General features: G+C 41.1%; 1 protein-coding gene and 1 long non-coding RNA gene across 2 annotated transcripts; both read right to left on the minus strand.

The window, feature by feature from the left end:
• Positions 1-1,595: 1,595 nt before the first annotated feature.
• Positions 1,596-10,078, minus strand: LOC105486699 (ribosome biogenesis protein BMS1 homolog; the record flags this gene model as incomplete). Its single annotated transcript, XM_071069853.1, has 5 exons — positions 1,596-1,769; positions 2,618-4,146; positions 5,037-5,225; positions 8,594-8,673; positions 9,940-10,078. Coding segments are annotated over 4 exons (555 nt in total), but the record flags the coding sequence as incomplete, so codon positions are not given.
• Positions 10,079-10,418: 340 nt separating this feature from the next.
• Positions 10,419-12,889, minus strand: LOC139355404 (uncharacterized). The gene is made up of 3 exons (XR_011607879.1): positions 12,734-12,889; positions 11,034-11,239; positions 10,419-10,614 (listed from the first exon to the last, which is right to left on the minus strand). It is a non-coding gene; the product is annotated as an uncharacterized lncRNA (long non-coding RNA).
• Positions 12,890-17,076: the final 4,187 nt, after the last annotated feature.

Raw genomic sequence — 17,076 nt, forward strand, 5'->3', positions numbered from 1 at the left:
TGTGGGGGCTTCATGATGGTTTTCTCTCTCTTTTTTTTTTTCCTATTTATTTATACAAGTTCCTTAGGTATTTTGAATATTTGTTAAAACAATTTTCAAATCCACTGCTCAGTTATAAATCTGCTTTGTTGTTGTTGTTGAGACGGAGTTTCGCTCTTGTTGCCAAGGCTGGAGTGTAATGGTGTGATCTCAGCTCACTGCAACCTCCACCTCCCAGGTTCAAGTGATTATTCTGCCTCAGTCTCCTAAGCAGCTGGGATTACAGGCATGTGCCACTATGCCCGGCTAATTTTTGTATTTGTAGTAGAGGCAGGGCTTCTCCATGTTGGTCAGGCTGGTCTCAAACTCCCGGCCTCATGTGATCCATCCGCCTTGGCCTCCCAAAGTGCTGGGATTACAGGTGTGAGCCACTGTGCCCAACCAATCATCCCTTTGTGTGTGTGTGGGTTTTTTTGGCGGGGGGCGGGGGAAGAACAGAGTCTCGCTTGTCACCCAGGATGGAGTGTAGTGGCGTGATCTTGGCTCACTGCAGCCTCTGCCTCCCAGGTTCCAGCGATTCTCCTGACTCAGCCTCCTGGGTAGCTAAGATTACAGGCACACACCACACGTCCAGCTAATTTTTGTATTTTTAGTAGAGACAGGGTTTCACCATGTTGGCCAGGCTGGTGTCAAACTCCTGACCTCAGGTGATCCACCCACTTCGGCCTCCCAGTGTGTTGGGATTACAGGCGGGAGCCACCACTCCCTTTTTGTGTTTTAACATCAGTCAACACTCATATTTTAAAATAATAATAATGAATGGCGGTACCTTAAAACAAGGGAATTATACATCCTCCTCTTGTCCTCAACCTAGTGCAGACATTTTGTCTATAAAATGTTATTCACAGATGAATTCATGAGAAAATTACTGTGAATTTTAAATCCACATACAAGTGTATGCTCATTCATGAATATTTTAATAAAATAAAACTAATAGCGATAAAGAATTCCAGGGTTGAAACAGTTTCAGGAAAAATAAGATGGCAGTAGGAAGTAAAATAGCAAAAAAAGTTTTTTTTAAATGGGTATATTTGTGTCTATAACTTTTTAAAAATTATAGCATTAGACAACGTATATATATACACATACATAAAGCAATGGAAGTGGCATTGTTTTTGTACTAGTCTAGAATATATATATATGTATAATGTGGTCAGCAAAATAATGGCCCCCCCAAAGATGTCCACAGATTCCTAGAACCTTACATGAAAACGGTACATCATACATGTGATTAAGGTAAAGACCTTGACATGAGGAGACTACCCTGGTGCTATGGAAGGAACGCTGTGTTCCGTCAATGTTCCTGTGTTAAAATCCTAACACAAGAAAGCAACCTATGGAAGATGGCGTGGTATTTGAGGAATACTTGGGGTCTGCTGAAAAATGCATCTTGTATTTTATTTCAAGAAAAGACTCTCTCCTAATGTCAGGTAAGTGAAGAGCCCTCAGAGACACACGTACACACAAAGAAAAATGAAACAAAATAGAATGAATCCCACCAAAATGTGTTATGATGGCAGAATTACAAGTGATATCATCTTCTGTAATACATATTTTCATTAAAAATAGAAAAAAAAAAAAAAAGCAGACTTCCCCTTGATTATAGCCTCTGACCCAAGTGGCTTGGAATCAGAAAACAGCGTCACCCGACTTGAAGCCATTTTGGCATCAATGGTGGAGTGGGTGGAGATGAGACTCTGGACCAGCTCATGGGTGAGCTCCACCTCGTCCTGTCAAGACCACCAAGAAATGGCAGGTGAGGAAAGCACAAAGATCTTGGAGAGACACTGGTTTCACTCAGTTCTCAAAATTATCTTAGACACATTTCCCAAGAACCTTTTTAATGCCACAAAAACCAGAGAAGAAAATCCTTACAACAAAGCTTGAAATGGATCCCCATATCCATTAAACTTTTCCAAAGCTGTTCTTTTCCTAGCCTTTTTAACTTTGAAATATATGGCCCAGGAAGAAAAAGTTTACAATCACTTTTTACCTGTCTGCCAGGATATAAGGGAGAGAAGTTTGCCATGTGAGAGGCCTAAACTTCATAACTGTAATAAAACGGCCCAGATTGTGGTATATAACCTGATAACCAAAACACCTAGCTAGAAAAACCTTAGTTCCAGTGTTATGACAACTCTAGTTTTTCTAACATTTTAAAATCACCCTGATTTTAACCCAACAAAATTCCACTTCAGAACTAAGAAATAAATATTGGAAATCTGCTTTAAAATGAAGAACGAGGAGACCACTGTGAATGAGAAGAAGAAAAAGACCAATGAGAGCTGGCAAGCACACTGGTTTTGTAGAAACGGAAATAAGCCATGCAGGTGCCACACTGGCAGCAGGGCCCGCGCCGGGGCCACGAATCGAGGCATGGAGGACAGGACACTTTTGTTTGGTATAATAAAAAAAGGTATTCTTTTTATTCTACATATTTACAGTATGCATTTGGGCCTTTATTATAAGTACAAGAGAAAAATCTTCAATAAATAAAAGCTGAGTACATTACTTTTTTTGATTAAAAAATAGACTTGGAAAGAATAATGAGAGTTCAGAGCAATGACCCCCATCTCACCGATGCCTGAAAACCGTGGCTGCACCAAGGTCAACATAGACAGCGTCTTTGTCATACAGCACTTGCCCAACTCCAGAAAGAGGCGCATAAACCAGCTGCTCCTTATTATTTAAACAGTGCTTCTTTTGTTGTTCAGGAAGAGCACAAGGGTCTGGAAGGAAATTGACATCACTCATGGCAAAATCTTCCACCCCCTAGAAGACAGGACCCAAAAAACCAGCTTCAGCTGACAGGAAGTCAGTAAGTATCTACTGTTGACTTGGGGGTTAACAACGATCCACAGTCCAAGGGCTGAACCCATGACCCTAAAGAAGGGCATTGCGCCACACTGGAACAGTGGCCCTCTAGCTACAAGACAAGAGGTCAGAGAAGAGGGGATTCGGTAACACCTTTGCAGGCCTACACACAGCTGCTTTACTTTTAAAACCTCCAGCAAGGCCATCTTCCCTTGTTGGATCATTTTTCAGTTTTCCTGAGAAATGAAGCCATCCCAAGAATCCTATGTGTAATTCTAGTATGTTCTACAACAAGAGAATACCTGCCATGTGAATTTGGCTTTTATTTTTCAAGTGTGCTACTCTTAATAACATAAAGTGACACCTGCCGGTCACATTTGATGTTTGTTCGGATATCCTCTGGGTTTGTCAAATCTTCCATCCTAGAAAAATAAACTCAACCATACAGCAGAAATGAATGGCAAAAGTGCCTATACCTCCTTTCATGTGTCAATGACTCATCACACTCTTGTCCACCAAGCATGTCATTTAGAAAACTAGAAAATGCAGAAACAAGGAAGCACCGTTCACCATCCAGCAGAGGAAAAGGGACAGGCACACAACTGTGTCTCTAGGCTGAAAGTGACATTCATTCCATAAGACACCAGACAGGGAGATGACGTCCACCTGGGGTCAGGGAAGAGTGAAGAACATATTCAGAAAATCCCTTTCTGGAAGAGGGTAAGCCTGTGCTCTGGGGATTTTTACTGTGGTTTGGATTCTGGCAGGTGGAGAAAGGGTATTCCAGGCTGAGAAAACCACAGCACAAAGAAGAGCACAAAGGAAGGAAACTGAAGGCACACACGAGGACTCAAGCACCCGGACATGACGGCAGCATCACTGAAAACTGAGGCTGAACGTAGGATGAGGCCACATCCTGTAGCCTTAAATGCTTCCAAGTCCTCCCATTGTCCTAAACATCTCATAATTAATTTACTCCCAAAGGCACAGCATCTTTGAGCAATGACATAAGTAGACATTTTCCATCAACTACACTTCTACCCCCACTATTCAAACAGGCACAAAATAAATCCTATCACTGTTCTTTTCCTAGCCTTTTTAACTTTGAAATATATGGCCCAGGAAGAAAAAGTTTACAATCACTTTTTACCTGTCTGCCAGGATATAAGGGAGAGAAGTTTGCCATGTGAGAGGCCTAAACTTCCTAACTGTAATAAAACGGCCCAGATTGTGGATTTCGTGGTTTTGATATTCTCCATGCGGCATTCCAGAAAGGCAGAACAGTTTGGCACCCTAAACATTAAAGGAAAATTAAAAATTAAATTTCAATTAAGTTCTTGTCAAAACTGCAACAAAATAAAAGCTCTAAACAAGAAGCAATCCTAAGAAGGGAGACTTCCAGCAAAGCCACTGTCCTGAGGCTTCCAGAGCCTTGCTGGCTTCTTTCAGAACTTATTAGAACCCCACAGAGGCAGATTGCTCTGCAGCCGAGCAGGGGCATCCATCTAAGTATGGTGAGGAGAGGGAGGTGAGGCCTCTGAGCACAGAAACGGTTCTGTGGCCGATGGACCAGAGCAGTATGGAAAGGAAGGGGAAGTGCCTGGTCTTGCAACTGGGAGAAACTTCTGATGTACTCTATTAAGTCCCCACCCCCAAACACCCAGACACTGCCTGGTGCAGCAGGTACAGAGACAAATGAGATACAAGAGGCCCAGAATAAGCGCTCTCTTGAGGGAAACCTTCCAGAGACTGGGAACACAAACACAATGGGAATTCAGGAGGCAAATCCTAGAGAGACGTTTAGTGATAGCTCTTCAGTCTTTTTTGTCTGTTTGTTTCTTTGTTTGAGACAGAGTCTCACTCTGTCACCCAGGCTGGAGTGCACCAGTGCAATCTCAGCTCACTGCACCCTCTGCCTCCCGGCTTTGAGCAGTTCTCATATCTCAGCCTCCCGAGTAGCTGGGATTACAGGTGTGTGCCACCACACCTGACTAATTTTTGCATGTTAGGAGAGACAGGGTTTGGCCATATTGCCCTGAGCTCAAAACTCCTGGCCTCAAGTGATCCGCCCAAGTCTGCCTCCCAAAGTGCTGGGATTACAGGCTTGAGCCACTGTGCCTACCTCTTCAGTCTATTTTAAAAGGATTATACTGTTAGTTTCTAACAATTATTTCTCTTCCTACCTGGGAAACTTCTGTCCAGAAGCTGTGTTTTAATTGCTTCTTTGTCTTCTTCAGTTGCTTATTATGCTTGAAGGAGTCGAGGTGGGTGAGAACTCCCATAATTTTAGGAAAGCCATGTACTTGAAAGATGTTTAGAAACTCAAAGGTTTCCATTTCAAACCCAAAGCTGGCATCTATAAGCATCAGTACCTACAAGCAGAACACATCATTTCTCAAAGAAACGACCAAAACAGACCACCTACACTAGGGGTTGGCAACTGGCCCACGTGCCAAATCCACCCATCACCTGTGTTTGTAACTAAAGTTTTATTGGAACACAGCCACATTAATTCATTTACATATTGTCTATGGCTGCCTGTGCACTACAACTGCAGAGCTAAGTAGCTGTAAAAGACATGATCCACAAAGCCGAAAATATTTAGTATCTGGCCCTCGACAGGAAAGTCCCACTCCAGACTAAATCAAATGACTACACAGGCATCCCCCAGAGAAACCACCACCCTCTGACTTGCTCTAAAAGGCAACCATAAGACAATGCCCACTAGGATATAAACTTTCATTTTAAGAATTCTAATGCGTGAGAAGTAACTCAGAAAAGGCTGAGACTAACCTGGCCCTTACCTAAGAAATCCTAATTTAAAGAAATGAAGTTTTCTGTAACATATTTTTAAGCCAAATAACAGGTCTTTGACATCCAAAGAATGGGAAGAAAGTGATAATCAATGAAATATATTAAATATATACAGAAAACCAATCTCTTCTTTCAATTTCCTCACAGAAAAAAAAAAAATCTGTTTTTGGCTGGGAAGTATGCAGTGTACACCTCTATCTTGTATGTCAATTTGTATAACTCAATTGCTCAGAATTTTTTTAAATAGCTACCAGTTTAGAATTAAGTCAAAAAAACAGTAAGATTATCACGAACGGCAGTCTATAAGAAAATATAAGCAGATAAGACCAATTTTTAAAATTTAAGACACTTCAAAGATGCAAAATAATTTCAGAACTGATTCCTGGAAACTTCTGGTTTTAATATTAAAGATGGTTCTGTTCTTATCTTTCCATGGATAACCGAAAATAACACAAAATGAAAACAGAAATGCCCACCTTTGATTAAACTAGGAAACATTCAAAACCCAAAACCACAGGATATACAAAGTTGGGCTTGCAGGAAAGCACAGCTGCCACTGCAGACCGAGGCAGCAAGCAGAGCTCTCCAGCAACACTGGACCAGCTCGAAGAACAGGTGGAAAATCCTCACACCACATCTGATGTCAGAGTGCTAAGGAGCAAGCAGCTGGTTTTAGGGTCAGGAAGAACAGGGACCAAACAGTCCCTCAGCTGCCAATCTTTGTCATCTAAGCCAGTGTTACTCCCCTAATCCACACACACACGTACACACCCAAATCCACGTACTGTGTGTGCCTTTGCCATAGTCAGGAGGCTTTGACAACCCAGAGCAGAGCAATCAACATAAGCTAGGCTAAATAAATTATGGTGCATCCATAGAATGGAATATTACATTAAAAAGAAGGAGGCAGTACTACAGTACTTACTGACTATGTATCTCCAAGATACATTATATGAAAAAAGCAAAGCATAGAACAGTGTGTAAAATAAGCTACCATTTGTGTTTTTAAAGGGTGGCATGTGTGTTTATATGTATCTGGAAGGATACTGCTCTGCAGGGCCCTGAGAGATCAGCGGTTAGAGCAAGGAAAGAGAAAACGCGCATTGTGTGTACCCTGCACTAGTTAGAGTGCGTTACCAAATGTGTGTGCTCCTTTTGAAAATCTGAAAAAGATTCACATAGGCATCTCTCTCAATGATGGCTAAGAGGCTGGGAAGGGGAGCAGGGAGGGAGGGACAAAGAGGGAAAGGTTAACAGGTACAAAAATACAGTTAGATAGAATAAATTCTAGTGTCCAACAGCACACTAGGGTGACTATAATTTATTATGTAATTCAGAATAACTAAAAGAATGAAATTAAAATGATCCTAACACAAAGAAATGATAAATGTTTGAAGTGACGGATATCCAAATTACCCTGATTTGATCATCACACATTGTATGCTTGTATCAAAATACCACATGTCCCCCATAAATATGTACAACTAGTATGCATCCATAATAACTAAAAATAAAAAAAGTAAAAGCGTCTCTTAATATGTATGTCTTTAAAATTAGAAACTTGCTACATTTTAAATAAAAGGGAAACAGATGACTTCTATGAACTATTTCAATCTTTTCAAGTATACAAGATTTAGTAATCTTTACACAGATTTACATTAATAACACTTATTTTTACTAATAGTAGCATTACATGTTCAAAATTTAAATGTTATTTAGTTTTCTGACATTACAGTGGCGTAACTTTAAAACCTGTATTACTTTTCACTTTATATTTTAGTAGTCTTTCTGGGCCAAAGTATAAAATCTGTAGCTCTAGAAAAAACTAAATAAAAATGAAAAAAACAAGGAATCCATCACCCCATACTTCCTAATCAATATGGCTTATTTTTTTGTTTTTGTTTTTTTTTTTTTTTGAGACAACATTTCGCTCTTGTTGCCCAGGCTGGAGTGCGATGGCGTGATCTCGGCTCACCACAACCTCCGCCTCCCAGGTTGAAGTGATTCTCCTGCCTCAGCCTCCTAAGTAGCTGGGATTACAGGCATGCGCCACCCCACCCAGCTAATTTTGTATTTTTAGTAGAGACGGGGTTTCTGCATGTTGGTCAGGCTGGTCTTGAACTCCCGACCTCAGGTGATCTGCCCACTTCAGGCTCCTAAACTGCTGGGATTATAGGTGTGAGCCACTGTGTCTGGCCTTTTTTTTTTTTTTTTTTCCCTAACTTGTATTTTATTTTTGTTAATTTAAAAGATAGTTAATAGAATATCAGGAATAGTGAACATTATCATTTCCATAAATGCAAGACCGTATGCATTCTCCACACACTGAGTACTGTCTACATTTTCTATTGATAAATTCTGACCATTTCTTCAGGCAATTCATGTACTTACTTTAGCATTATCATTAAGCATGAAGGTTCCAGTACCATCAAGAACAAGGGGTACATCTTCACACAAGTTACTTAGCTGCTGGGAGGCTCTATTTCATCTTATGTAAACTACAGATAATACCTACTCACCTGGAGGGTGTATCAAGGGTTTACGTAAGGAAAATTTGTAGAAAGCAGTTAGCATAGTGCCAGGAAGGATGCAAGAAGAAATGGTACTTACTATGATATATTTGTACGTATATATGTATGCATGTTAATGAGCTCTTATTAGCTGTGTTCATTAAAGGTTTTCTGCATCCTGTGATTTGCTTTTAGATTTTGGAATACATTTCATTGTGCACATTCCATTTGTATTATCAATATTACAACATTTATTACTATTATTATTATCATCAATTCAGTCACATCTACTGTATCCCTGATGATGACCATGATTCGTTTAGTAATCATAAAACTCTCTTCCCTTGACAGGGTAAATAACCTATCACAACGCTGTAAGTCTCCATCAGCACCCCAGGCTGCCCCTGCTGACTTACCAGATCTGCTGCTTTAGCCAGATCAACCATCATGTTAATGTCACACCCACATTCAATAATGGTGAGTCTGCGCTTTTTACCTATAAGTGAAAAGATGAAAATTTTACTTTAAAAAGACCCTGAAAAAACTCTAACCATCAACTCTAATTTTCATTTTTGTAACTGCATCCAGTAAAACACCATATACGTTTATAGGAGTGTACCAGAAGTTCATCTTTATAGGCAAAAACTGGTAAAATAAAATAAATTCCATCGTGTTTTTCTTGCTGTGTTCTAAATTTAGATAATATCAAAAGTCTACCCAGGTGAATAAAAGTGCTCAAACAGGGAAAATTCTGACTGGACAGGCTCCATGATAAGCACGATCCTGCTGTTCAGCTGCAGGTGTCTTCACCTCTATCAAACTTCCCGTATTCCCACTATCGCTAAAAACTTCCTCAAACATAATACAACAGAATATTCATAACGATAATCATTTCTAAATTCAGGTAATAAGAAAACAGTCAAGAAAATATGGGCTGGGCACAGTGGCTCACGCCTGTAGTCCCAGGACCTTGGTAGACCAAGGCAGGTGGATCCGTTGAGCCCAGGAGTTTTGAGATCAGCCTGGGTCACATGGGGGAACCCCATCTCTACAAAAACAAAAAAGAAAGAAAAAAAAAAGAAAAATTACCCAAGCATGGTGGCATGCATTACTCAGGAGGCTAAGGTAGGAGGATTGCTTGAGCCTGGGAGGTTGAGGCTGCAGTGAGCTGTAATCACACCACTACATTCCAGATTGTGCCACAGAGTAAGACTCTGTCTCAAAAAAACGGAAGAGAAAATATGGATGCTCCAAAGATAAAGAAAAGCCTCAATCCAACTGTGTTACTGCAATAACAAGAGATTTCAGAGTGCGCATTGCCATTCTACCACTGGAAGTTTGTTTCATCTTCCCTCAAACTTGGAAAGGTCACCATCTCCCAAAGCAGACAAATTCTCATAGGAAAAAGAGAAAACATGCACTTCCACCAGCATGTGGCTTCATAAGGGCAAGCATGTGCACCTGGCACATAGGAGATAGATGCTATCTGTTAAATGATATGTTCACAGTGACCAGGCCTGCTAGGCCCTTCCAAGGAACATGCTTGGCAAATCCATAGAGCAGTCAGGATAAGATACGTATCATATCCTTACCTCTGGGAACTTACCCTTTTCTGAAGTTATAGCTAACTTACTAAAAATATAAGAGAAGTAACATGATATGACAATATTTAACATGTTCCACTCAAGAAAACAAGAAACACATGCATGGCCCTCAGATGAAACAGCCACGCCAACTCTGTGTCTGCGGCGGCATCTTCTACCTGACACGATCGTCACAGGGCTTCTGATCTCGGTCAACTTCTGCCGGGTGAAGTTCCGAATGAGGCATTGTATCAAAGTGTGCTTTCCAACTTTGGAGGCCCCGTCACCACTGCTGCTATTGGTAGGGGCTCTAGTGGAGTTCGATCAACCACTGGAATATGACACTTTTCTGTCTTCAAATCCTGACTCCTATTCACTTAAAAAAAAAAAAAGAAAAAGAAAATTCACTTGCAAAATAGAGTAAAAGGTACCAACCTTATAAGTAGACTTTCTTAGTATACTTACAGATATGAGTACTTCAGTATATTTTATAGAGAGTACAACAAACTATATATACATAAAATTAGCTTGTCAATTATTAACTTGTTAACTTCTGACCCTCATCCAAATAACTGCTGTTCAATAAAGATGTAACAAGACGACTTCAATAGTATAGAGAATTGAAAATTAAACACTCCTTAAATCTGACTGTTTTATGAGTGATTTTAAAAGTTTTTTAAAAACCGAAAGGTAAATACCGAGGCAGTGCATCATAACAGATAAGAGCAGAGGCTCTGGAGTTAAATTTGGCTCTCCTACTTACTGGTTATATGATTGGAGGTAACTTGTTTTCTTGACCTCAGTTTTCTTGTCCATAAAATGAGGGCAGGAATGATCCTATTCTGGTAAGGCTGCTGGAAGCATTTAGTTGAATAGTGTTTAAAGTACACTGCTAAGAATATCACAAGGACTCACTAAATAAAGCTAGGTTAGTAATAAATATTGTAATTTTTGTATTTTACATTACAACTTTGTAAAATATATCCAGAGGGAAAAAACACACTTATCACCATAGAAACAGTTTAAAGTTTAGGAAAAAACAAATTCTATAAATTCTTGTATCTTGGGCAAGAAACACCAACCAGTGTGCAGATGCTGGAGGCAAGGCAGCTTCTAAGGGAAGGCTTCCCATGTTTTGGTAAAAGTCACACAGCACGCATCTCCATGTCCTTTGGAGCTGGACTAGACTTGTGAATCCAAATGTCACCTGTGACAGGCTCCTACTATTTAAAAAGAATCAATGGAAGAAGCATCAGACTGTAGCTAAACATACCTGTGAAACGATCGAGCCATCCGCACAGCAGACTGAACTGCAAAGGCTTTGAGATTTCTCTTCCCAGCATCTTTGTCTCCTAGCTGGAGATCTTGCAGATGCCGCTTCTTTTTCTTTTCAGCTTTGGGTCCACTGTTTTTCTTCCTGTGTTTCTTCCGGTCCTTAGTCTCCATAGTGGCTATTTACCAATAACAAGTCACTCTAACCTACAAGGAAGAATGCCGGGGTAAGGAGGTGGGAGAAGCATGTTACAATCCAGGCAATACCCAGGGAAAAACATTAAATTTCATGTATTTCTTTATGAAGAGATGATGTATTTGTTCACTGAACAAGGGTAGAAACTGCTTAACCATCCCCAATTTCATTTCTCTCTGTTATGCTATAAATTAGATGAGTTACCTCTGCTAAGGTTACATTTTATGGTTACTTTCTATTCATCTTAAGTGTCAACATCAGCACTATCTATTTCTGCAAGAATGGAAATATTCTATATCTGTACTTTTCAGCTATTTAGCCTTTAGCCAAGTGTGGTTACTTAAAATGTATTTAGAGAAACTGAAAAAATGAATTTTTAATTAATTTCATTCTAACTCTAAACAGTCACATGTGGCTACTTACTGGACGGCTCAGACCTAGATATCAACTGGACTAATGAAGTGGTTTCCTAATTTAAACTAAAGATCAAATTTTAACAAAAAATTTAAAACGTTTCTATGAACTTCCAATATGAGCGCAGTATTACTTTTAGTACCTGTCGACTCTTTAAAACTCCTAAATTACAACTCATCTACACACATTTGAAAAACAGCAATATCTGTACGTGCAAGATGTGACTGGTTCGAGATGATGCCTGGAGAGCCCATGGACTCACAGAGACCCTTCCAGTAATTTCTGAGGTACTTGAGAATCTGTGGTCAATGAATTGGTAATCACTGAATTAGTGAGTTTTTTAAGGATATGGGGCTGCATAAAATCTGACAGCTTGACTGAAAAAAAGCGGAGCAGGGTGCCATTTCATTCAATTAAGGTCCTGTATTAATTCCGTTTAATAAATGTTTGTGTCTATGATGTGCTAGCCCCTGTGCCAGTAAATGCAAATCGCTATGATCTGACTTGCAGAGGAAATTCAAACTAGTGTCTTCCGTGCCATGCAATAAGGGCTACATTGGAAGGCTGCACAGGGTGCTACTGGAGCATAGAGGTGAGTCAGAGGCTTCCCACAGACACACACACGAGCGGAAACAAAGTCTTTATATATCACCATAATGTCAAGGAACACTGGCCGGGAGTTAGGAGAGCTGGGCACTAGGAATGCTTTGAAACTGAGTAGCTGTGTGATTTCTGAGATTATGTTGCTTCTCTACTATATTTTAGTTCCGAACATGTACTAATGTTTCTCTCCCTTTTCTTATTGGTGGAAATAGCACAACTTGGGGTCAACAGATTCGGCTCAGGTCTAAGTCGCCTACAGTCTCCCCGACAGCTTCCCTCCCCGTTCAGGCTCTCTGCGGGGATTCACCCCGTCCTCTCCCAAAGACCCCCAGGCACACCTGGGACAGATGCGAAATATGCTGCTTCTCCGGAGCAAAGATGACCCAGAGGACCGGGGGAGGACCTTCCCACGCGCACGACTCGCGATATTCCCAGTACCCCAGAGCCAAGGACCCCACCGCCGCCTACCCCAGCCCGCGGCACCGAACCTGCTCACAACTGCGACTCGTCAGGTCCCCTTGGGCACCGCGGGCAACGGAAATTCACCGTCGCGCCGACTCCCCTGAGGGAAAAAAAAAAAGGCAGAAAAAAGAGACCGGTGCCTGGACGACTTTCCGGGGAAAGCTGGAAGAAAGACTCCCTAACAGCTGGGGTGCAGGCGCCTGCGCAGTGCGTTGCACCGGGTCCGCGTCCCTCGGGATTCCGCCCCAATCCGCCCTCAGAATCCACGGCCTCAACTCCTGCGGTGGCACTCTGGAGCAGCCTACACCGCCAGGGCAGCTGTGCAGCCTGGAGCGGGTTACTTGATGCCGTGCAAAAGCCAGAAGGAGACCATTTGGTCCTGGCAGCCCCGGAGTCACCGTACCCGGGGCGAATGGACTATGGCTGATTGGGAGTCCACTTCCTCCTCTTTAAAGATGACAGATGAGAGAGATCTCGCCTTCTGGGGGTGCCCCAAAGCCCTCTTTTGGCCGGAATCGGTGGCTCATCCCTGTAATCCCAGCCCTTTGGGAGGCCGAGGCGGGAGGATCGCTTGAGCTCAGGAGTTCAAGACCAGCCTGGGCAACATAGGGAGACCCCGTCTCGCGGGAAAAAAAACAAAAAACAAAAAACAAAAAACAGACGGGTATGGTGGCTCACGCCTGTAATCCCAGCACTTTGGGAGTCCAAGGCAGGAGGACTGCTTGAGCCCAGAAGTTCAAGACCAGCCTGGTCAACATAGGGAGGCTATGTCTCTCTCTCAAAAAATAAAAATAAAATAAATAAAAGCCGGCGTCGTGGCGGGCGCTTGTGGTCCCTGTGCTCCCAGCTACTCTGGAGGCTGAGGCGGGTCGATCGCTTGAGCCTGGGAGGCGGAGGTTGCAGTGAGCTGAAATGGAGCCACTGCACTCCAGCCTGGGCAACAGAGCAACAAGACACTGTCTCAAAGAAAAATAAATAAATAAAATAAGGCCCTCTTTTTCCAGGATCAACAGACTCTGAGGGCAGTGACAAACTGACCCAGCCTAAACTGCCTCGCCTTCCCTGCTCCTGGGAAAGGGGCTTTCCCTGAGGGAATGTAGCATCTTGACGTTTTCTTCCTGCACAGCTTTGCCTTCCCAAGGATCCGCATTGCCACCTGAGGAGATGCCTTGGAGCCCATCTAACCCCCAGCCCAGCTACTTGGGACTCCTAGAGCGTACATTGTCAGAAGATGCATCTTCCTTTAGTCTTGGAGGGGTTCCTTGCAATATGATCCCACCGGTGCACTCAAGGCTCAATTCTACACCAAAAAACTAGGCCCACTCCTGTCACCGAGACCCCCAGGCTTCAGGTCCTGTCACAGGGACCTTGATTTCGCCCCCAGCAGACCCCAGGTATTCACTCTGCATAGGCTATATACTGGGTGCTAGACTAGGGAGGCTACCCACGTGGCGCATGCTTCCCTTATCCATGAAGAGCTTAGGATGTAACTTCTTCACACTAGGCCTCTTTTTGGAGATGTCAGTATCTGGGTAGATAATCCTTCTAACATCCTTTTGATCTCATGAAGCCCACTCCTGTCCTCTGCCCTACCTCAGCTTCCCCCTCCCTCCATGATCAGACCTTAGACCTTGTCAGGTCCAAGGACTGCAAACCCCACAGTATCCCACTCTGACCACCACCTCCTAGCTATCCAGGTTACTCCCTGTACTGCCCTGAAACAAAACTGCAACCTTACCAGCACCTCCAGTCCAGATCTTACTACCTGTTCACTGTTTCTTCCTCCCTTTATGACTTTTCCCTCTCTAGTGAGCCAGCCTAAACTCCATGGCCAACCATTCTCATTGGTCCCTTGCACACCTCCTCAACTCACCCACCTCCCTGTCACCTCCTATCTGCTTGGTAAGATGCGAGCCCTGGATAAACCCAGCTCTCCATCTATTCCATGCCACAACGATGCAACTAAACATGGCTGGAGGAAAACGGGACCATGCCAGCAGTCCTCACTTTAATCATTCTTTGTCTGGTCTACTCAATCTCCCATTGTTCCAAATGAGTATTTTGCACTTCCTCCTCTCTGTTCAATCCTTCCTACTGCCTCCCCCTTCCTTGCCTCCTGAAAAAGGAAAAGAAAAAAGACCTTTTGAAAAAAGAAGGGATAAATGTCCACAACTCAGTGTGAAGTGTTTAAAAGAGAGCCACACAAGTATGAAGAAAGCCAGAAGTGAGTAACCTGCAGAAAAGTAGATAAAGGTTCTGATCTGGATCCAGACGAGAAGTGGAATGGCAAGTGAAAATCAGGAAATATTTTGAAGAAGATAAATGTTCCTGGATATCTTTGAACACCTGGTAAATTGTTAGGTTCTTATATATAATAAAGCAAGGTTGTAGGTTCCTCTTTTTATTCAGGTATTTGAGGAAAATGTAACTCCAAGGCCTATTGAAATCTGAGACATATGTTCTGGGTACATTACGGAGAAGGTACAGTAGTGTTGAAGAATTTAAAAATATATTTAGGTCTTGTCTTGTAAGTCAGCCCTTCTCCTTACACTAACTATATGATTCCTTCATAGTGGATTATTATTCCATCCAAAATTTCCTATTTCAAAAGCCACATTTGGTTCATGCAAATACGAAAAGATGCCGTAGCAGGAGAAAAAAGTTTGGAGATGATGAAGATGCAAACAGGAGTATTTAGTAATACTTTAGTAAGCTTATACAAATATGCTAAAGTACAGTTTTAATTTGGCTTCTAAGTATACTTTATTCTAGACATTATAAATCACCATCACTTGAAAGAAAAAAAGAGAGCCAGAGATGAATATATACTGTCCAACATAATGTAAAGGCATAGTAGCATCCTTAACATGACATATGCTGTGCTCCTAAATATTAAGGATAAGATGCTAAAGTTTGTCTTTGTCCCCATGTTTTGGGTTCTAAAATATTAGATGTAGAAAAAAAGAAAAAGAAAGAAAGTAAAAAGAAACCACTCTAAGATGAGGAATTTTATTTTCATAAAACATCCATATCCACATAATTTGTAGGCAGTCTCCTAAATGGCTTTCAGTGATCCCCTTCTCTTAATATTCATATCCTGTCCTTTCAGCTTGATGGTTGGCTTGACATTAATCACACTTGAGCTTAATCACTTCCAAGTCTAGATGACAAAAGCCTTTGACTTTTTTCTTGCACATTCTTTGTTGCCTTCTTATTTATCAGCCCTGTTGAAGCTGCTTCCATGTTGTGAGATGCTTTATGGATAACATCCACGTGGTAAAATAGTGAAGTAGGCCTCTTGCCAACCGCCAACTAAGAATAGCTATGGAGGAACTGAGTCCCACCAACAGCTACTTGAGTCACTGTAAAAGTGGACTCATCACTGGTTGAACCTTGGGATAACTATAGCCCAATTGACACCTTGATTTTAGCCTTGTGAGATATTCAGACAGAGAATGCAGCCAAGCATTCTCTGAAATTCTGACTCATTGAAACTGTGAGATAATAAACGTTTGCTGCTTTATCCACTAAGATTTTGGATAATTTGTTAAACAAATATATAATGAATACACATACATACACAAACTTGCAAGATAAAATATAACTTTAGAAGAAAAAAGAATAAATCAAGCAAGAACTAGATGCAGCTAACATAAACTAAGCTCAACATATTTCATTACAGCATGTGGAAATTGTAAAATATCTTTTTCTTATATATGTTAAGTACTCAGTAAAACATTAAAGTATTTCTGAAATCTGTACACTGAAGATGAAAAAGACAAAGAAAACTTAGAGGATGTATGGGAGGTAGTGAAAAGATAATTAAAAGATTCAAAATCAAAATTTATATAACAGAATTTGTATTTTAAGAAAAATTTAAAGAGTTACAAAAAGTATGTCCCCTTCTCTGGCAGTAATTATTACCCTATTTGCTGTAATATAATAAATAAGGTTTTGAGTAACAAATTTATGGCAGATTTAAGCAACAATCCAGGTAAACAGACACCTCTCCTTCAATAAGGGAGAAGGAAATGACAATTACATTATTCAGCAAAAACATTTTATCTTTGTTTACAGACTTTGTGTGTGTGTGTGAATGTTTCTCACAAACAGCAAAGGCCACCAATCTTAACAAAGAATTTATTTGACCATTAGCTATATTTCATGCGTAACCTTTATTTTATAACATGAAATTATATATTGAATTTAGATTTTTACATTTTGTTAATTTCTACTTCACAAGAAAGGGAAAAATAAAAAATCTTCAAAAAGCAATTATAGCTCAACGATTTAAATCAGTTCACCAGGCTATGGTTGTGGCAGATAATAAAAAATTAAATTCTTCTTCCAAAACTAAGTTGATTACTCT

This window comes from Macaca nemestrina, chromosome 9, assembly GCF_043159975.1.
Source record: "Macaca nemestrina isolate mMacNem1 chromosome 9, mMacNem.hap1, whole genome shotgun sequence".
NCBI lineage: Eukaryota > Metazoa > Chordata > Mammalia > Primates > Cercopithecidae > Macaca > Macaca nemestrina.